Below are 21,999 nucleotides of genomic sequence, written 5' to 3' on the forward strand. Positions count from 1 at the left end.
AAAGACCAAAAGAATGGTGCGGAAATAAAACAGGCCCAAGGCAGTTACACGGGAACAAATGCAAAGTGGTGGGATGTGGGAGGCTGATTTGCCACAAACTTCTAGATTTTTGCCTCGTTTATCTTAAGCAAGAGAAACATTAGGCAGTCTTATGTGGATTTAGTGGAAGACAACAGCAGATCCATGTTTCTCTACAGTAAATTCCAACCTCTCATTTGCAAGTATTTTAAACAGCTATATTTAACTCGAAGTTTGCCAGAAGTGGCTTAGTCATGCTGGCCACATGACCCGCCGGAAGCTGTACGCCGGCTCCCTCGGCCAATAAAGCGAGATGAGCACCGCAACCCCAGAGTCGCTCACGACTGGAACTAATGGTCAGGGTCCCTTTACCTTTACCTTACTATTGTGACAGCCCTGAAGACAAAATAAAAACTTTCTCTTAATGGTACATATCTGAAATATTAAAAATGCAACTGAGTGATGCTAAGTGCTTTAAATATGCAAGTATGTTTTATTGTTCTGTACAGAAGTTTAATTATTTGCAGGGATGTTTTATAACTGGCAGCTGCATCTGAAGCGCTCCCTGTAAGTAGCAGTTTTTAACTGAAGCTGCTACTTCAAAGATTTGGGCTTTTATATCTTACAAGTGTAGGGCTGATTTAGGCATGTGATGGCTCTCTGTCTGACATAGCTCATATGAAGGTACTGCTTGTGTGAATTAGTATCTGTATATGGCAAGCATTGGTTCTTCCTATTCTTGAAATATGGCAGCATTTGACCTGCTACTGCTCTGGGAATCAGGACAGCCATATGCATGTTTTAAATAAAACGTGGAGGGTCACTTCACAACCAAGTTTGGAAAGAATGCCATGCATTCTAGAGGTGATTGTGTAGGGGCTCTGTTTGAACTGGAAACCAGGACCAGCAATAAAATTCATTTTTATTCCATATTGCCTTTACTGCGACTGCGGAAAGTAGTAGCCATCCTATTGAAGAACAAACCAAACTTGTTCTTCAAAAAGTCTATGTAAAAGGGAAGGGGTATAGCTTAATGGTAGAACACGTTGTTTGACTGGGAAAATGTACGAGATTCAGTCTCTAGGTAGGGCTGGAAGAGGCCTGTCTGAAACCTGGAAGGCCACTGCCAGTCAGTGTGGACAAATGAACTAGGTAGACTAATGGTCTGACTCAATATTATAGGGCTGTTTCTTATAACCAGGAATGTGTTTCTGAGCCTCTGAGGCAGTTACGTTTGGATGTGCAACCCCATTTAAGCTGGGCAGGGGCAGGGAGGTTCTCTGAAGATTTCAGCAAGAGGTTGGTTTTTTTAAGTCACAACAATGGTTAAAAGATATTTGACCTAAAGAAGCATCATGCAACCATCTCCTAGTATCACAAAGTTTTTTAGCAATTGCACAAAATTGTTAAATATTCCCATAATGTTTTAGTTGCAATTGTTGAAAGACTGCTGTTTATAATAGTTGAAGAGTTGTATAGCCGTGGTACATAAACCATTCTTTTTGCTACTAAAGGAGAGGATTGAATGCAAGTGGGGGGAATCTGTAATACACAATTTATTAGTTACATTACAAACACCTTGGGGAATATTTTGTTTAAAACATGATTTAAATTTGAATTAACAGTTCATACAACAAATCTGATATATATCCCCAAACCCTCATTTCCTTGTAAAAAAAACTCGAGCAGAATTTTAAAACCTATCCAAAGATAAGCAGCGTAAAGTGCAAAGATGCACTCATCATATCTTCTGTTGAATCCTGTACTAGCTTTCATTTTCTGTAGGTGTGTCCATTAGAGGTTTTACAGAATTATAATGTTCTCCCAATCCATATGCATGTCTCATATACCTAGAAGCAAAAACAACAGGTGTTATAGCAATTACAAAGATGTCTTCCAAACAAATAGAATGCATGCACACATAGATGCATCCAATGGTTTTATTTCCAGCGGTGTTGCTCAGCTGATGGTAAACCTTCCAACAGTAGAACAGAGAAGAAAACCATTTTCAGCTATCGTCTCTCTCTCCCCCCTCTGAAATCTGCTCCAGGCGGCTAGTTGACCCTTCCCCCTGATGCTACTATGACTGTTTACCCATAATATGTCTCACTGAATTCAACGGTCTTACTCCAAGGTACCCTTACATACATAATTCAACCAATGTATTCAGTCACTTATATACTTCTTCAAACACAGAACTCCTTTGAGCCCCAGTGTTTAAAGTATCTACTTACACAAGTATTAGTGGTTTTCTCCTGTATTCCTCACCAACAACTATAGGTGGTGAATCCATTTGTACAACTTCAATTGGCGTTTGCAAGATGTGCGATAGAGCCCTTAGCTGCAAGGCACAATTAGATTTAAATATATATATGTATGTATGAGATTTGTAGTTATCTTTGTAGCACACAGCATTAAGTGGCTTACAACAAAATTTAAGGACTTTTAAAAAAAAAGTAAGTGTTCTGATCAGTTCTTTGAACAACATAATTTTGCTCCAGAACCTATATTGTTTTAGACATTTATATTAAAAAAAATCACTGCAAATGTGATTTTTCCCTTTTTTATTATCTTAATAAAAGTAGGTTACTAATTCATATTGACATGACAGTGGTCTCAGTATCCTAGACAGATACAATCAGCATAGCATGTGGTATGAATGTAAACCTTTTACAAGGTAGAACTGTTCTTCTACCATATAAACAGAACAGAAATGCTCTTGATTATCTCTGCAGTAAGAATTACCTAAACCTGAAGCCATTTCTTTATTGTAAAAGTAGGGTGGGGAAAACTGTTACTGGACTCCCATCTTTCCTGACCACTGGCCGTGCTGACTGGGACTGACAGGAGTTGAGAAAAACGATGGAAGGGTCACAGGATTCCCAGCGTCTCTTGAAGATTTGGGAATATTCTAAAGACTCAAAACAAACAAGCATTGGCATTTAAGATATTAGGAAAGAACAGGGCACAATACTTACTTCCAACTGGCCACCCCAGGCAGCTGTGTTTGCTATATCATGGCAGTATTTTTCAAATTCCTCTGGAGGGAGAAAGTGCACCATTTTTAATCTGAATGTTGGAAAACAGAGCAAGCCCAAAGAGGAAAGCTTACATTGGCAATTAAAGTATGCAGAAGAACATAACTTTGCATAGTAATACACAAGGCAAAGAGGAAACAGGCTGAAGGCAAAGATGTCGCCCTGTCAGATAAAAGGAAAGAAACGAGCAAAGGACCAAGCAGTGTTCTGTGAAATGACAAAGTCAATAAATATTATAAAAGGTATGGACAGATTTGCCAAAAACACGTTTACTGTAATAGTTTGTGCTTCTCCTAGATTGCACAGACGTTCTGCTTTGGGATGTTTCCCTTGGTTAGACAGAGACAGTTTAGTTGGGGAAAGCTTTAACAAATACAGCTTTAATCTAATGCAGAGTTTTAAGCATGCTTAAGTCCATTGGTTTCAATGGGCTTAAGCAAGCTTAACCCTGTACTGGATTTAGGTCACAGTCATTAAGATAGTCTTAAAGTCTCAGCCGCTCTGATGTGCTTAGAGCCACAAGTCAAGTGTGGGACCCTTTGGCCCTCCAGATGTTGCTGAACTTCAACCCCCATCATCCCTAGCCACTGGCTATGCTAGTTGGGGCTGATGGGAGCTGTAGTTCAGCAACATCTGGAGGGCGAAAAGTTCCTCACTCCTGCTATAGGTAGTAATAGTAAGTAATGTCTTTACATCTTGTTGCAACTGGTCTATTCCACGCACACAAGTTTGCTGTCCAGTACATATTTACCTAAAGGAAACATGCAATAAACACAGAAAGACTAACTTCTGAGCAGCATAAGTAAGACTGGGTTGCAGCTGTTGGGGTCACTGTGCCACTGATACATGGTAAACATACTTGGTACCAGTTTTCTCTTGAACAGCTGACACTACTCATGACAGAAATATGCACACAGTGGGGGGAGCAGTTTACTTACCATGACTGTACAGATCTCCTGTATTTGGGTTAGTTAGAAATGGTAGGAAGTCATCCATGTGACTTTTCATGTACTCTGCTGTTTGACTTCTAAGCGTTGCAACAGTCCAGGAGTTTTGTTGCTCCTTCAGCTGATCTTCAATAGCTCTGTACATGCAGTGGCCATCAGATGGGATCTGCTTAATTTCTAATTGCCTCGTGGCTAAACTATGTGTGAGTTTTTGACTTTCAAGGTGCCTAGCTCCTGTTAAATTTTCTATCTCTGCTTCCGCGATTCTTTCTTCTCTTTCTTTTTCCATGGCTGCTTTTTTATCCTGTGGTTTGAAAACAGTAAAATGCACTGTGACGTCACATTTGTCCATATCATGAACTAATATCATATGCTTATTAAAAGGGGTCTCAGTTGCCCGTGATTCACATCTCAATTCTACTAACAGAACAGTGCAAAAAGCAAAGCAATAAAGTTGCACAAGTTAAGGGGAGTACTGAAACTTATTCAGAGATTTCAGTTACATCGTTTGCCTTTCAGAAAGGTCACCATGAGCATTTCTTGGAATCCAGCTCCAAAGATGGGGTTAGTTAGCTGTAGCCAATTGTGGGCATACATGAAAGAGGCTTGAAGGACCAGAAGAGACTTAACGGGATAACATGCAATGAGATGAAGGGGTCTCTAACCCTTCTCTATCTGATCTGTGCTGGTGACTGCTTCTGTCTGGGCCACGGGGCTGAAACCAGGTCCCAGAGCCACCCTGGGGACACCAGATCTCTCACAAAAGCACCTGGGTCTGCATGTTGCTCACTGTCTAATCAAGACAATATTCACATCCGTAAGAACCTTACCCGCCTCTTCTGTGCTTTTGTTATTCTAGGAGGCTGAATCTGTTCCATGTCCTCAAGCTCCAGTCTTGCAATATTTATAACTGCAGCATCTTCCTAAACGACAAATGAGAATTATGTAAAATGTGTAGTGACTAGTTTCTTGAACTTGCCGCTCTAATTTTCAGGGTAAGTTATAGAGCATACATCTGGAGTTTCAGTTCCTTAACAACTCATACCATTCATACCAGTTTCTCACCCAACCTATTTAATATTCATTCTCTAGTGGCCCCAACAAGCAAGTTATGCACCACACCAGAAGTATCACTCAGACTCTAAACTAAGGCTTAAGACATTAAGGATGGTGCAAACCAAGAGTTGTTTAGCCTGCACAATATGTGGTTCCTGTCTCATACTGTAGCCTAGATAAGCTGCAGGAAGAGGGATTATGCAGAAAACCGGTACAAATTGCATGAAGTCTTGGTGTTGTGCAAGTCTGGTATAGGAAGAATAGTCACCTTCCATTCCAACATTCCAAGGTAATACTGCAAGGTACTACTGCCCCATGCCATGTGCAACACCTGACATCAGATGTGACATCGGAGGAAGGGCAGGCAAAGAAACAGCTGCTGAGGAACAATCTGGAGCTTACAGTGCACTCCCCAATGCTCCTTGGTAAGTAGGGCTTATTGACAGCAAACTTATTTGACAGCCAGTGGGCCTTGCTATTGACACTGATCAGCTGATTTGGAGTTGCCACCTGACATAATGATGTCAGATGATTGACAGGTGGGCAGCCTTGTCCACTGTCAAAGTTGGCCTGCTAAGGGTGAGAGAGGTGAGGATCTAGCCTGCTGGCTGGGTTACGTTCCCCCCGTCTGCTGTTATCAGTCAAATTATAGCAGTCCACATCCTTCCCCAATCTACAAAGAGAGCTAATCCGTATCCCAGGTACTATGGAAAGCAAGTTAGACATTTGCTGTCATTTGATGACACCAGCAAGCAAAATCGATTTGCCTTGGGAACTAGAATGTACAACATCAGCATTTGCCAGCAAATAAACAACAAACATTTATTGAGCATATGACTGTGCTTCATAGAAATAACCCAACTCATCTACTTTTATACAGTGTGGCTTCCAAGAATCAGATATGTTTTTAGCGATCATTCACTCACTGTGCATTTAAGGCGAAATAAGATTTATCATGGCCAAAATTAAAAAAAACAAAAATGGTGTCACAGCACTGAAACCCAATTCCTTAGCAAGTTAGAAATAAACAACGTTCAAACGTAGTTTCAGTGGATATTATGCCAACAGAGCTTTGAAAATGGAGTGCCCCTCAACACGTACTTTATTCTCTTCAGTTAGTGTCTCCTTTAGCTTCTTAAGTTCCCCCTTGTGTTTCTGTTCCAGCTCGGCCTCCAGTTTGGCAACCTCATCAGACAGCTGTTTTCTTCTCTTTTTGTCATTCTTTGGAACGGCATTTTTCATTCCTTGGATTTTGGCTGCAGAAGCACAAATCAGTGAGACAACTGGTGAGTGCCTAGCAATTATGCATGTCACTGTTCATCATTGGAAAGCTGGCCATCATTAAGTTTAACATTACTACACTGCAGGTGTGACATAATAGGCCATATCCAAAGCACTCATTCCATGTGTGCAACAGAACTCCCTCTTCTCTCCCTGTGTGTGCCTGACACCCTCCCAAATCTGCTCCAGAGCGTTGGGAGAACCCACAGAACAAAGTTAGGGGCACACAAGAGAAGTTCTGCTGCATAGCTAGAAGTCCTTGCACTTGAACAGAAAAAAAAAATGCATTTAACATCTTTCAATGTATATGCCTGCCTAATGTAACTATACTGTAAACCCATACAGTGGTACCTCGGATTAAGAACTTAATTCATTCCGGAGGTCCGTTCTTAACCTGAAACTGTTCTTAACCTGAAGCACCACTTTAGCTAATGGGGCCTCCTGCTGCTGCCGTGCCGCCGGAGCCCGATTTCTGTTCTTATCCTGAAGCAAAGTTCTTAACCTGAAGCACTATTTCTGGGTTAGTGGAATGTGTAACCTGAAGTGTATGTAACCCGAGGTACCACTGTATTGCAGAAAGTATCTATCTCAGGGGGGGAACCTGCCTCAGTCACATAACTATTAACTACAATGCTTATTGTGCATGAACCTTAAAATATAATAGGGAACAAAACCAATGCTTTCCGAACACATTCAAAAGGTGAAACCAGTCTGGAATGCTGGAATGAAATCCAATGAACTGTTTGGAACTATGAAGGGACAGGCCGATTTTTTAAAAAAAAAAAACTAAATAAAATCTGGTCTTACTTACTATTATTTATTAGTTGCTTTTTACAAAAAAAAACCTCAAAGTACACAAATGCACATGTTAAGTTCTATGCTCCGAAACATGTACAACTGAAAGATGTACCTTGGTTGATGAACGCCTTGCGACTCGAACGTTTTGGCTCCCGATCGCCGCAAACCTGGAAGTGAGTGTTCCAGTTTGCCAACGTTCTTTGGAACCCAAACGTCCGACGCTGCTTCCATGGCTTCCGATTGAGCGCAGGAAGCTCCTGCAGCCAATCGGAAACTGCGCCTTGGCTTTCAAACGTTTTCAGAAGTCGAACAGACTTCTGGAATGGATTCTGTTCCTCAACCAGTGTATATATATAGGTATGTATTTAATCTGGATGATGTGTTCAGACTACCCAGTGAAGAAAAACAGTGATGGGGAACCTGTGGCCCTGCAGGTGTTTCATACTGGCTGGCTGGGGCTGATGGAAAGGTGCAGTTCAGCTCCACCTTGATGGCCACAGTTTCCCTATCCCTGGAGCAAAGAATATTCACAATTGCTACTAGTCCTAGCAAACATAACAAAACCTACAATGCACAATGCTCCTTCCGGTACCACAAAGCTAAGCAAGAGAGCTGTGACAATGCAGGATGAGACAAGAAGCCACAGCCTGGACTCTTTCCAGCCTGGTTTTAGGCTTCTCACATTAACTTCAGCAACACCAGCACTGCTGCAGCTCCCCCACTTTTGAGGTCCACTGCAGAAAGTGCTCTGAACACATCTGTGGAATTGCTAATGCGTCATGAATGCTAATCGAGGCTCCACAGCAAAAAGCTGTTTGTGGGCTTTGGAAACCGGCACCCCATCTCGTGGACTGTGGTGCAATGTCAACAGACAGCATGTGATCCAGTAATAGGGTCAGCGTCAGAACAAGGGAACATGATTCCCTCCTTGTCTCCTGTGCTGCAAGCTGGACTTGCTCCAGATTCCATAGCCAATATGATTTTGCAAATGTAAGGCATCAGCAGCACCTCATATCACATCTTCAGTAGCAGCTGAACTTGCCCCCCAATAACAAATCCAGCTTTCCATACACACTGCCCAGGAGAATTTGGTGCTGCTAACGCAGCGGTTTGGCTTCACTCCTGGAGGCGCATTCCATTGTCTCTCGAGACAGACAGATGACAACAATCTCCTGTCCCCTGGTCATGCAGGCTGGGAGTTGGAGTACAATAAAAACTGGACGACACCAGGTTCAGAAAGCACATAGCTGTGTTTGCTACAGACCTGAGCCTGCAAGCTTATACAACACTTACCCGGGAGTGAGGACTCCTACTGAACCGAACTGGACTTATTTCTTAGGAGACACAAATAGGATTGTGCTGCAAGAGGCTTTTGTGCCTCCTTAAAAGATGGAACATATTTCTCTTCTAACACATTAAAGTTCATGAGCAAGAGCCCATTTCATCCTAGGAAACAGGATCTAACCTGCAAAAGCCCATGTGCCGTAACACATCTCATATCTTTTTTCTGTTTTATATTTAAGGTGTCATATTTGCAGGGCCACATTATCAAAACATCAGCATCACTGGGCACCTGCAGACACCCACATCTTTGCGGGGGTCAGCTAGCAACCCTGCTTGGCCCTCAGCAACTCCTGTCTGGCAGTACTCACCACATGAGCAGTGGCAAGAGTGCAGAGGTGGGGCAAGATCTAGCCCTTGCCTTGGCCTTTCCTCCTGGGTGAGGCCCACCCAACCAACCAAGGAAGGCATCTTACCCAAAGCTTCACCTTTTCCAGGGTCAAAACCAGCCCTGTGCAATTTGCTCTAGGAGTGGACCAGAGAACCCGTGTTATATGGGGCAGCTGCATACATTTACTTTCCCAGATACACTGACCCTGTTAGGTCTTGAAGGTGCCACGAGCCTTGCTCCCGCTTCTATTCATTCATTTCATAAAATTTATATACCGCTTGACTGTATTGTTTTAAAAAAACACAAAGCGGTTTACAAGGAGACAAAACAATGAAAAAATATATAAAAAATGGCAATGTGCAAAACTTAAAACAGAAAGCAGATTAAGGTTCCCGCAACTTCCTAAGCTTCCAGGTGGGCTTGTCTCAACAAAAATAACAGAAATAGAGTTGGAGGGCACCCCAGGGATCATCTAGCCCCGTGGTTCCCAACGTGGGGCACACGCCCTACAAGGGGTCAATCTGATTTTTAAGGGGGTCGATTTGATTTTTAAGGGGGTCAATTTGAGAATGAGTTATTAACAGTGAATGGCCTTTTAGGCTTCCTCCACGTGAACAGGAGTTCACTTTCTTAATAAGAAGAATTATATGTCGCGGGAGGAGGGGTGTCACCAGGATTTTAGAGATGCTTAGGTGGGGCATGGCCAAAAAAGGTTGGGAACCACTGATCTAGTCTAACCACCTGCAATGCAGGAATCTCAGCTGCATCTTGCCTTACGGATGGCCATCCAACCTCTGCTTAGAAACCTCCCAGGAAGTTTTCAGCAGGCGCCAAAAAGAAGGTACCGAGACGGCGCCCAGTATCAAGTGGCGGGGAGTTCCAAAGTCTAGGCGCTGCATATGCATCCCGTTAAGTGAAACTCGCCCATCCACAAACCCTCCTTTCCTGGCTCCCTAGCCACCCGGCTCCCCCGCCCCACTTTCATGGGGTCCCTCCTTCAGCAGCAGCAGCGCCTGCCTTCCCTGGGTCTCTCTGCCCCAGGCGGCTCCCTCACCTTGCAGCTCGCGCTTCTCCTTGCGCTGCCGCCGGGCCAGCACCTCCAGGTCGCCGCCCCCCGCCGCCTCTTCCGCAGCGGCCGGCTCTTTTCCTTCCCCGGGCCCGTCCATGGCGGCCCGCCGTGACTCCTTCGCCCGGGCTGCTCTCGGCCACGGCTAGCCCCGCCCCGCTTGCCGCGAGGCCCCGCCCCCCGGCGTTGGGAAAGGAGCGGAAGGGACTCGGCGCACGCGCCCCAGGCTCCATCGGCGCCAGACCGGCGAGAGACCATAGACTCCTGGCGACGGAGGACTGCGCAGCCGCGTGACTGTGGAGCTAGGAAAAGTGAAGAGCGATCGCTGCGCTGACTTTTTCAGGATTTCCGCCTACAGCTGTGACTGGGCGGCGGCGGCAGCAGCAGAAACAAATTTGCTGATTTGTTTATTTTAGTGAGAATTTACTTCCCATCAGGTGTCAGGGGGATAAAAAAAATTACACAATATTTAGGAAACATCTGAAGTTCGTGGAAGTTTTTAGTGTCTGATATTTTATTATATTTTACTGGAGTGGCTGGGCAAATCCAGCCAGATGAGCGGGGTTAAAAACAATAAAATTATTATTATTAATATTATTATTAATAATAATTGGAGTTTCCTCTCAAATGGTTGGAAGGGCTGCCCCCAATCACGACCTCAAAAGCTCAAGACTTCTCTGTAATTTTCTATGGGCATCAGCCACTTCCGCCTTGTGGGAGATGTAGGGAGAAAAAGGCGTCCAAAGTCAACTCGGAAGCTAAAACTATAAGTATCTACACTTTTCCTATCTCTATGGGGAGGGAGGGAGAAACATAGGAAGGAACCGAGGGAGAGAATGCATTCCATTGAGGAAGCGCGCCACCCAGTGGCCCTTTGCAATATCGCACCTCCAATCGGCTTGGCCTTCGCTGATGGTTCTTTTCAATTTCGGCCTTGTCTCTGCATTCTTCTGATACTCTTAAAGGTGTGGTCCTTGCGGTAGGCAAGGATGGGGCACTTGTGGCTGGGGCTGATGCGAGCTGGAGTCCAATAACATGTGGAAGGGCCATACATCCCTGTGGGGGACTCTGAAACTCTGGTCTGCCCCAAAAAAAGTTTTAGAGGAACAGCAATGGGAACAGAGCTGTCAAGTCAGAGATTCAAAAATGCAGCTCCTCACACTCTTCGGCAGGTCCAGGGAATGGAGACAGGGCAAGCTGGAGAAATAAAAACAGAACATGTTAGGGTATATATTAAAAATGGCTGGGGGAACCCAGCCAGATGGGTGGGGTATAAATAATAAATTATCATCATCATCAATCAATATTTATTACGGTCCAGAGACCCAACAAATCGTTAAAAAGCAATGCATATTATTATTATTATTATTATTATTATTATTATTATTATTATTATTAGGAAATCTAGTTCTAGCATGGTAGAGCATTGGGGCCAAAGTCCATGTGACCTGCTGGCCATAGGAGCTTTTGGACCGAGGTTGGCTGAATGGTGCAGAGAACTGATTGGGCGGAGAATTGGAGATTGGCAGAAATGTCTCCCTGAGCCCCTGTAAATTCAAATGGTTTATGGAAGGATGTGTGTGGCACAGCAAAGAGCATGGCTTGGAGATTTTGGGGGAAATGTAAAAAAAAAGTTGGATAGCATTGGTTGCTCTAATGGTCCAGCACCCACTGACATAAATCAGGGACTAGGAGAAATGAAGAGTTTAAACAATGCAACAAACTAAAACACTATAGTTCAACAATGGCAATTGTTTGTAGTCACGTTTCAAATCAAATGTATCCTCTCAGTTAACAATGTATACTAAGAACTGGGGGCAGGGAGAGTGTGTCATTCACAAGAAACCCTACCTCTGTGCATTCTGTCCATAACTATAATTCCACCACTCCCCTGACATGATGTTTGTGGAACATTAAGGCTTTGTAGCTTGTTGATTGCAATGGACCAGATTTCGCTGACCCTGGTATGGCATGAGGCGATCCACAAATTGCAAGAAACAAATGAACTTAGTATATCATATAGGGAACAGCAAGAAATTTGAGCATGATGAGGGGATAAATAGATCAACTTTCATGTTTGAAGACAACTGTTTTTTTGTGGGAGGTGCTTAGGAGTTGCTGCGATACACTGGCATGCGGAAAGCTATGGCAGTAGAAAAAATGTAGGTTATGCTAAGAGTTTTTCGCACTTCACATTTCTAATGAGAACACTCTTAAGCCTTGGGATTGAGACTCCTTGCCTTGTTCTAAAAATAAAATGAATAAAAATAGCAGAAGGATTATAAAAGAAACGACAGAGGCGCCGTATGGAATAGATAATGGGAGTGAAACAGCATTGCAAGAGCTCAAGTTTCAAGATAAGAACTGGAGAAGGCTCCCCTTTGTGTAAGTGAAGACATTGTCACCATAATAACAGCTGTCACTTTAATCTGCCATAGTAAAAGGCATTGTGTTTCAGCAGCATGTCGACTTTGGAACGCCATAATCTTTCATATAATGCAAAGCTTTTGACATTGTTAAATATTGCATTAATTTAGAAGAAACGCTCAGGCATAAATTCTACACATCTTTGCGATCTGCTGATAGGTCAAACACTCTGTTGTTGCTGGTGTAAACAGGAGGACAGCAAAAATGTTGAAGTGTATTGTAATTGTTGGGCACCAGGGGTCTTGAACCAGGGGACTCGGGGAGAGGGACCCAGGTGCTGTACTTCCTGCACCACCAGGGCAGCTTTCAGTGGAAGGGAGCTTACAGCCTGATCTGTGCTGTGCTGCACCACCTCCCCTTTCATGGTTGGGGATAGCATTACAGCTTGCGGGACCAGGCGTTGGGCTCCCCATACCCCAACCCATATAAATAAAAGACCAATAAGACTGGTTTGGCGTCAAAACAGGCCACAACTTTATTGAATACAGTGGTACCTCGGGTTACAGACGCTTTAGGTTACAGACTCTGCTGACCCAGAAATAGTACAGTTATGCCTTGGGTTGAAGTAGCTTTGGGTTGAGCATTGTCGGGTTGTGCTCTGCGGCGACCCAGAAGTAATGGAATGCGTTACTTCTGGGTTTCACTGCTTGCGCAGACGCTCAAAATGACGTCATGCGCATGTGTGGAAGCAGCGAATCGCGACCCGTGCATGCACAGATGCTCAGTCGCGGGTTGTGTTCAGCTCTGGATGCGAACAGGGCTCCCAAACAGTTCTCATTCGCATCCTGTACCACTGTACCTCGGGTTAAGAACTTTGCTTCAGGATGAGAAGCTCCTGCGTGGCGGCAGCAGGAAGCCCCATTAGCTAAAGTGGTACCTCAGGTTAAGAACAGTTTCAGGTTAAGAATGGACCTCCAGAATGAATTAAGTTCTTAACCCAAGGTACCACTGTACAGATGAAAGTGGTTTGGGGTAGGCATGGGGCAATCTAAATACTTCTGGCCCGCTCCCTGGAAGTGACGCGTGGTCAATCCAGGTGGGGGTTCCTAAGACTTACATCCAATAGGGTGGCCTCCGCAGGGACTGCTGCTTGGGGGAGTGCCTTCAGCCCTGCACACACACACACACACACCCCAGGGCAGGCATACATGGTCACTCCCCCCAGATCCCTTTAATGGGGTACCCCAGCGTTTGGAGGGGCAGGCGGAGACTACAACCTGCCCTCCATCCAAAACAAATGATTGCCCCAATGCCCAACCAGTTGTGACAATTGCGATGAGGTAGGCAAAACCACCGGGTCAGTGCTGGTGAGGGAAGGAACAGGTAGTGCCCCAGGTGCAGGATGCTTAAATGGGAAAGGGGCGGATCCGAGGGAAGCCCACCTTCGGCTCTGTCAGCTCCGCCCCCTGTCACAGTGCAAGTCCCAGCCTGCATCCCCATTTCCCAAAGCAGGGTGGAGGCTAGGATCCGGTTTCTGATAGGTGGGGGAGGGGTGGCTTCTCCGCCTCCCCCATCTATCAGGAAGGCCATGGCAGTTCCAGTTCACACGTCGGGGGCCCCAGTGAAGCCTCTGCCATCCCACAACACCAAGAGGGGTGAGCAGACTTGTCAACCAAGCTGGCCCAGGTGACACGAGGAACCAGTAGGGCTGGACTGGCTCTATCGAATTGTTGCTCCAAGCTTGGTTTCTTAACATCAGCAACTTGTCTGCACAGGCAGATGCTACACAGATGTTGTGGACCGTGCTGTTTGCTGGGTCTGAGGTGCCTTCTGCCTGTTTTGAATAAACATACACAAATTTATTGTAGTTAAAATAATAGATAGATATTTGGAGGATCTTTACATTTTTACAACATGCAGAGAATAATATGTGTTAAAAAATCAGAGCGAGGAACTGAGGGAAGTTGTAGGGGGGAGGGAGGGAGGGTATGGGGGGAGAGGGAGGGGGAAAATGGGGGAAAATATAATGAAGATGATTTGTTGGAATAATTTGTTATGTGTAAACGTTTAATTAAAAAAATATTTCTTTAAAAAATGAGATGCCTTCTGCCTATCAGTTTGATTATGGGCTTCCAGATTACTTTTTTAAATTACCTGTTGATGCCATGAGGTGAGGGCGACATTTACAGCTTTGAGGTTTCCACCTGTTTCCATAGCCTATTTAGATGCACTGGTGACTATTCCCCTCACAGAAATACAGTGCTCAGAGTGGTTGAACAATCAGTACCTTTTCCCAGGAAACTCTGGGAATTGTAGCTCCTTGAGTGGAATAGGAGTCTCATAACAACTCTCAAAGGGACGCGGGTGGCGCTGTGGGTTAAACCACAGAGACTAGGACTTGCCGATCAGAAGGTCGGCGGTTCGAATCCCCGTGACGGGGTGAGCTCCCGTTGCTCGGTCCCAGCTCCTGTCAACCTAGCAGTTCGAAAGCACGTCAAAGTGCAAGTAGATAAATAGGTACCACTCCGGCAGGAAGGTAAACAGCGTTTCCATGCACTGCTCTGGTTCTCCAGAAGCGGCTTAGTCATGCTGGCCACATGACCCAGAAGCTGTACGCCGGCTCCCTCGGCCAATAAAGCCGAGGGCCAATAAAGATGAGCGCCGCAACCCCAAAGTCGGCCACAACTGGACCTAATGGTCAGGGGTCCCTTTACCTTTACCTTTAACAACTCTCAGCACCCCAACAAAGGATAGTTCCCAGGATTCTTTGGGGGAATCCATGGCTGTTTAAAGTGGTATGATAATGTTTTAAATGTAAAGAGCAGATGGAGCCTCAGTTATACTCAGAATAGATGCACTGAAATTAATAAACATGACTAATTTCAACAGGTCTACTCTGAGTACAACATAGTTGAATACCACCCAGTTTTCTCAATATTTTTCCTCATAGGTGAGCCTGCTCTCTTCCTTTGTTCTCACAGAAAAGTCCAGCAGAGGCCCATAACATAGCTGCAACATTGTCTAGGTGAGAGGGGAGCTATTTCAGAATTTCCCCTGTATTAGTTTCATTGAAGGGTGCCTGTAGCCACAACGAGTCATTGATCATAGCGTGAATGTCAGTTCAAATCCAAGCAGAGAGGCAGAGACATTCTCACCTCCACACTGTGGCCCTATGCTACATATAACCAGCTTCACAGCCAGTTACACACACACACTGTGGTAAGTGGCAAGGGACTGAATCCAGGATAGACAACAACATGCCTTCCAGATGTTCTTGGACTCCAGTTCCCATCACTCCCAGCCAGCCGGGACAATGGCCGGGAATTATGGGATCTGTACTTCAACAACAACTAGAGGGCACCATGTTGCCTATCCCTGGACCAAATAGTCATCTAGAGCTACCCAAAGGTTGCCTTTGTCAGAGTCGAACATGTCCTTGCTGCTTCTCTCATTTGCACACTGCAACAACATGGAGGATGGAGAAGAAAGCAGAATTTAACATGGTTGCTTAGTAAAATTAACAGCTTTTGATTAGTTCCTTATCAAGCTCTAACATATGTGTTTGTGTAATGGCTCTGTGCATTCGTGTGCCGTAGTTGAGAACTTTCCAAATTTAACAGAGCAGGATTCCAAGTCACCTGAATGTTCTGCCTCATCCACATCGTACAGCAAACATAATATTCTAGGTCCTTTTACAATCCCTGACCACAAACCAATATAGGCTGGAGCAATCTAACTGACACCTTGTTCCCAAATCTCTCCCCCCGCCTCTGTCTCTCTGCAAATATGTGCTTAGAAGGGAACAAGCTAACAGGTGCATAAATTCTTCTCATAAAGCATGCAGACCACAGGATGTAGCATTGAATATTGGTGGCTGAAAATATACGCATACATGTTTTCCAGCCAGTTTTGATCTCTCAGATCTTGCAAGTCTGTTTTTCCAGTATGTCTGGGGTTTTATTATTATTACTGCTGGGGGATTCTTTATCTGCTCACTTCCATATGCTCAAGGCAGCACAGGAAGTAGAACTCCTAAGATGTGACATTGTGTAGCACAGCAGGACATGCAGGGAGAAGCCTTTTGTAAGTTTATATTTGAAGGTACATCGTCTGGCCCATTTTCCTGTGCGGTTTTTGGAGTCACAGTAGTTGTGATTAAAGCAATATTCATCACAAGGGATAACTGCAGGCAGAGAACTGATGGGTAGGGATGCAGGAGTATTTAGATTCGGTTTGCATTTAAAGATGAACCAACCTAAGCTGCGTTTTCTGAAACAATATGCAAACTGAAACACACCTGTACACAAAAATTTGAACTTTTTTGAATTGTGCCATGCAGTCATCCAGTCAAGTAATTATTACAAAAATGCATGGTCCCCAGTCCTGCCCCCTGCCCCTGATTTCACAGAATGGGGTCCGTGAGCCACAGTTTGGAAACTCCTGTACTAAACTATATGTTGGGCACATAGAATATTATAGGCCAACTGGTTCTGTAATGGGCAAAACCCCTTTAGGACCCCCCTTGAGTCATTACTAGCCATGCCAAGCCGCAACAGACAGAACTATCATGACTTTGCCATTAGGCTACCTAGTGGCCTATCAGTGTTACAGTTCATCGACTGTTGGTGGCTCTTGCCAGTGTAGTTGCTGTGCCAGATGAGTGGGTTAGGCTAATGATGATTTTAATGCTATTTTTAATACTTTCATTTTGGTAAAGGCTGGACCTTTTAAATTCTAAATCATTGCCCAGATCCAGTTCCCATCCCTTGGGCTAAAGGGAACCTTCACTGTAGAAGTTATTCAACCCATTTCTAGGTTAAAATCCAAATATCAGTAATGAGTCACTTTATGATTTATTTTGCAGGTGTCTATTCGATAGTGGGTGATGATTCGGAGACCTGCTGTATTTCCTATTTTATTTACATATCATATCATATATGATTTCTTATATTTATTATCTTAAAAATATAATACAGCCCACCCCAAAATACCACCCAAGAAAATGCATATGTATCAACAAACCAGATGGAATAATAGAGAGGGACTCTAACAAAAATAGCTCAACTGTCAAAGGCTAAGAAGATGTGAATTTTCAATGTCTGAGAGACTGTGCCTGATGCTCCTCTGTAAGAGGGAGTTCCATAGTTTTGGGGACCCATTAAGGGGGCTTGCATTTCGGAGGAAGATGCCACCACAAGACTTTCTGCAGGTTGCAACATCCTACAGGTAGCAATCATTATTCATTATGCACATAAGATATGCTTGGCTTTTCATTCTCAATTATCCATGAAAGAATCATTGGCTACAAACAATTACAGGCAGAACGTTGCCATGAGGTTCTAAATAAGAGCCCAATGCTGTAGCAGAAGAAAAACGGGTGTGAAATTTACGGGCCGATGCTGCATTCCGTTCTTTAATTTACAAGAAGGCTAATAATCCTTTAAAATCCCACTCCTAGCAAAAATCCTAAATCTGCCAGTCATTTTAATCCTTTTCACAAGGAGCAAGAATTTCCATCATGAGATAACTGACCCTTCGCTGAAAATATCACCTTAATGCTTATCTGTTAATTGCAACAAGGAAATCAACTTCTGCAGCTTCTCTCCAATGGTAGCCAGATTCCTCTAAACCCCTCTCCACTTTCTGTTGCTTCTAGTCCTGACTACGAGAGCAGAACAAGGGGGACCTGCAACAAAACATTGCAGTGTCAAGTGCTGCAGTTCAGGATTCCAGCAACTTCATTCCGTTCTGAAATTGAGAGCTCTCTGCTTCTCTCTCAATTTCGCCCTCACCCTGCTCTCTACTTAAGAGCCTCATCCTTTTTAGCATTTCAAGCCAGCCTCTTCCCACCTGTGCCTTAGAGTGCCTTAGATTAGAGGCCCCTCTCTAATCTATTGTAGACTCCCTTGCCACAACTATAGTCTAGTCTTGCAGCAGTGTTTATGGAAGTTTATGGATGCATGCCAGTGGCTGCATTAAGGAAATGTTTCATCAGGGATGTGATGCAAAATTATCAGGATTTTCTTTACAATCATTAGTACCATTCAGACATCCCTTTTTGTGCGTGCAGGCGGGGGGGCATTCACGATTATTTGTGCTTACAATGGTATCGAGACAGTTGTACATGATCCTGCTTTCAATACTGTTCGTTACTGCAACAGTTTGGGGGCTCTGTTTTGTTTCCAATCAGTGCACTTCCTTTAACTTCCTTGTGGAATCCTGCACATTTTTGGACCACAATATGTTTTGTCCTGCTTTTGTTGCACCACTGATGGACTCATCAGTGCATCAATGACATGTTGCAGTATATCTCCCTGCCCCCCCCAGAAACCCACCAGTCTAGAGGGGCCCTAAGACTATCCTAAATAATTTAAAAATAAACTCAGGTACTTTACTAGTACAACAACCACACAAACATATATATAATATACACCTTTTTGCAAAACAATTTCCCTCAATACAATGTATTTTGTTACATTATTCTCACTAACATACGCATTTGTATGTTCACTTTACCCTATTGTTTGCATTGTTGTACACATTAGGTAAAGGTAAAGGGACCCCTGAGCATTAGATCCAGTCGTGACCGACTCTGGGGTTGTGGCGCTCATCTTGCTTTATTGGCCGAGGGAGCTGGCGTACAGCTTCCGGGTCATGTGGCCAGCATGACTGAGCCGCTTATGGCGAACCAGAGCAGCACACGGAAATGCCGTTTACCTTCCCGCCGGAGCGGTACCTATTTATCTACTTGCACTTTGATGTGCTTTCGAACTGCTAGGCTGGCAGGAGCAGGGACCGAGCAACGGGAGCTCACTCCGTTGCGGGGATTCGAACCACCAACCTTCTGATCGGCAAGTCCTAGGCTCTGTGGTTTAACCCACAGCGCCACATTGCAAAATTCAGAGAACCATGAATTTCGAAGGATGGCTGCATGTATGTGTTTATATTTTATATATATATATATATATATATATGCTTTCGTAGATTTTCACGGGTACAGGAATGCAGGTTTTGGTGTCCTCGGGTGTCTTCCCGTGTAAAAGTTGGGGTGTCTAGGCGACGTTTCGACGAGGTCTCACTCGTCATCTTCAGGCTGGTGCTTTCGGCTTCTTGTTACTGGAACAGAGCAGGATCTCAGTGTTTGAGTTCCTATAAATACTGTTGAGGGGGTGTGGTGTATAGCCTCCAATGTTCTGGGCAGAGAGGAAGTTCCCAGGCTAGTGTGCCTTTTCTTCTTTTGTTCCTTAATTACTTGCTCTTTAACATGGAACATCACCACAAGAGAATAATCATGGAAGCCATCGAGATAGAGAAACACCCTCACAACATGAACAAGCGTGACGACACATCCCGCTTGCCAGACATCTGGAAATTAGCCCTCCCCACAAAAACTGACACCAGATCCAGAGGCACACAGAACGCCATCACCAATCAACCACACCAGACCCAAACCCAGACCCTCTCCACAGATAAATTACAGACACCATCCAGTAGCCAAACCATGGTGGCACCTCCGGATGCTGCACCCCCCTGCAATCCCTACACAGATCTGGCTGACACAGGCCACAAAACCACAGCTCGCCCCTATACACGAAGCCAAGCCAGAGCACAACTAAGTGCAGTACAGCCATCTTCTCAGAAAAACTCTTCACAAAGTTCAAGAGGTCAAGACACAAAGACTTTAGCAACTAATCCACACCTAATGACCCACCTAAGTGGTACTCAGGATATCACTCAAGAAATCACTCAAGATATCCCTCAAGTAATTAAGGAACAAAAGAAGAAAAGGCACACTAGCCTGGGAACTTCCTCTCTGCCCAGAACATTGGAGGCTATACACCACACCCCCTCAACAGTATTTATAGGAACTCAAACACTGAGATCCTGCTCTGTTCCAGTAACAAGAAGCCGAAAGCACCAGCCTGAAGATGACGAGTGAGACCTCGTCGAAACGTCGCCTAGACACCCCAACTTTTACACGGGAAGACACCCGAGGACACCAAAACCTGCATATATATATATATATATATATATATATATATATATATATATGCATGCAGTACGAAAGCAAATATATATATATATATATATATATATATATATATATATATATATAAAAAATATATGGTGATGTATTTCTTCTCTTCTTGGCAGTGCATAAGTGGCCACCCTAGGCAAACCACAGGTTTGGATGAGGTCCTTAAGAAATCATTCAGACCCACTGCCCTGCATTTGCAATACAGAACACAATTAGGGCAGTCACCAAATTAAAAAGCAGTAAGAACAATTAAAGAAATATTTGTTGATTTAGCTTGAGGGCATCCTAAGCTTTCTCAATTGTCCTAATATCCATAGATATGGGGCAAAAGCAACACTTTGAAAGCAAGATACATACTTCCTTTGCTTCTGATGCAGGTGTGGTGGCACAACATCCACAAAGGTGGGGAATTTGTCACCCATCATAGGTTACGGACTCCAACTCCCACCAGCCAGCATGGCCAATGATCAGGGATGGTGGGAGTTGTAGTGTAGCAACTCCTGGAGAGTAATACCTGGTCCCGCATACCTGCTTTTGGAGGAGATATTCCCTTCATTGCATCTGATCACTATGAGGACTTTGGTGTTGAAATAAGAACGTCAGAGGATGCTTTCCCCCCTCTCCCAACCTCTTTCTGTTTTCATGCAATGTCTTTCAGAATGCAAGCCTGAGAGCAGGGCCTGTTTGACTAAACCCTAGTAAGCTGATTTGGGAGCTTTTGCCGGAGCTGAAGGGGAGGTGGGCTGAGAAGGCCCTAAATCGGGGGGGGGGGTGCTGGCCAGGGTGATGCCCCTCAGATACTGCGGACTCCCATCACCCCTCGGACCACACGGCAGCTGGGACTCATAGACATGGGGAATCCGAAACATCTGGTGGGCACCACCTTGTCCTTGCCTGCTTTAAATTACATATACCGTATACATTATGGGAAACAGGAAAGGGAGGAATTTCTCATTTAAGATGGTGCTTGCTCACTGCACCTTTTTAAAAAATTTATAATATGCTGCATATGCATTAAATTAATCTGTTGATGATGATCAGAGGCACCCTTTCAATGCAAAGTTCCAAAATCGAGGAATCTGAAACGCTGCATTCCCCCAAAGGCGCCGTATGCACTCCTACACGTATCAATGCAAGTCTCTCTCTCCTCCACCCGCAGCAACTTTTCCTGGGATTTGGCCGCAGCGAGCAAATCCTCGGAGCCCCTCCTCCAAGCGACCCATCGATTAACTTGCACCTCGGAAGGAGCCGGGGCTAAGCTTTCTCCCGCCCCCGAGAAGCCGGACTTGTGTGTCTCTCTGTGTGTGTCCCCCCCCCCCCCGCTCTGCCTCTCCCCTCCCCCGCCTTGTGACACGCACATTGTGCGAGTGTGTGGAGAGGGCTCTTCCCTCGCCAGCCTCTCTCTCTCTCTCTCTGCTGCTGTTGCTGCTGCAGTAGTCATGGCTGCGGACGGGGTGGACGAGCGATCGCCGCTGCTGTCAGCCCCCAGCTCGGGCAACGTGACGCCGACGGCCCCGCCGTATTTCCCGGACAGCAGCCCAAGAGGTAAAAAACGGCGAGCGTCGCCCCACCTGGCTTCCCGCACCCCAATCTCCAGCTTCCCTTTTCTACCCCAGAGAGAGAGTTTTTTAAATTATTAATTAATTAATACGTATCATTATTTGCATGCACGTTTGCCCCCCAAACTCCCTCTCGCCCCGGTGCCAACTTGGGCTACC

At 44.8% G+C, this 21,999-nt stretch overlaps 2 protein-coding genes across 5 annotated transcripts in view; one reads left to right on the plus strand and one right to left on the minus strand.

The window, feature by feature from the left end:
* Nucleotides 1-1,551: 1,551 nt before the first annotated feature.
* OTUD6B (OTU deubiquitinase 6B) lies at nucleotides 1,552-10,025 on the minus strand. Its single transcript, XM_081919939.1, has 7 exons — nucleotides 9,865-10,025; nucleotides 6,161-6,315; nucleotides 4,834-4,926; nucleotides 3,995-4,307; nucleotides 2,997-3,058; nucleotides 2,253-2,359; nucleotides 1,552-1,868 (listed from the first exon to the last, which is right to left on the minus strand). Exons 1-7 carry the CDS (start codon nucleotides 9,974-9,976, stop codon nucleotides 1,784-1,786), a joined length of 927 nt encoding a protein of 308 aa, XP_081776065.1. The 5' UTR covers nucleotides 9,977-10,025; the 3' UTR covers nucleotides 1,552-1,783.
* Nucleotides 10,026-21,407: 11,382 nt separating this feature from the next.
* PIP4P2 (phosphatidylinositol-4,5-bisphosphate 4-phosphatase 2) overlaps nucleotides 21,408-21,999 on the plus strand; it is a 28,004-nt gene continuing 27,412 nt past the window's right edge. The window contains exon 1 of one of the 4 annotated variants that reach the window (XM_081919828.1): nucleotides 21,408-21,826. In XM_081919828.1, coding sequence (XP_081775954.1) covers nucleotides 21,412-21,826 — 415 coding nt within the window. In that variant the 5' untranslated portion in view covers nucleotides 21,408-21,411. The remainder of the gene's footprint in view (nucleotides 21,827-21,999) is intronic. The other 3 variants (XM_081919827.1, XM_081919826.1, XM_081919825.1) reach the window with 3 other exon arrangements.

Source organism: Podarcis melisellensis (assembly GCF_964234715.1).
Source record: "Podarcis melisellensis genome assembly, chromosome: 7".
Taxonomy (NCBI): Eukaryota; Metazoa; Chordata; class Lepidosauria; order Squamata; family Lacertidae; genus Podarcis; species Podarcis melisellensis.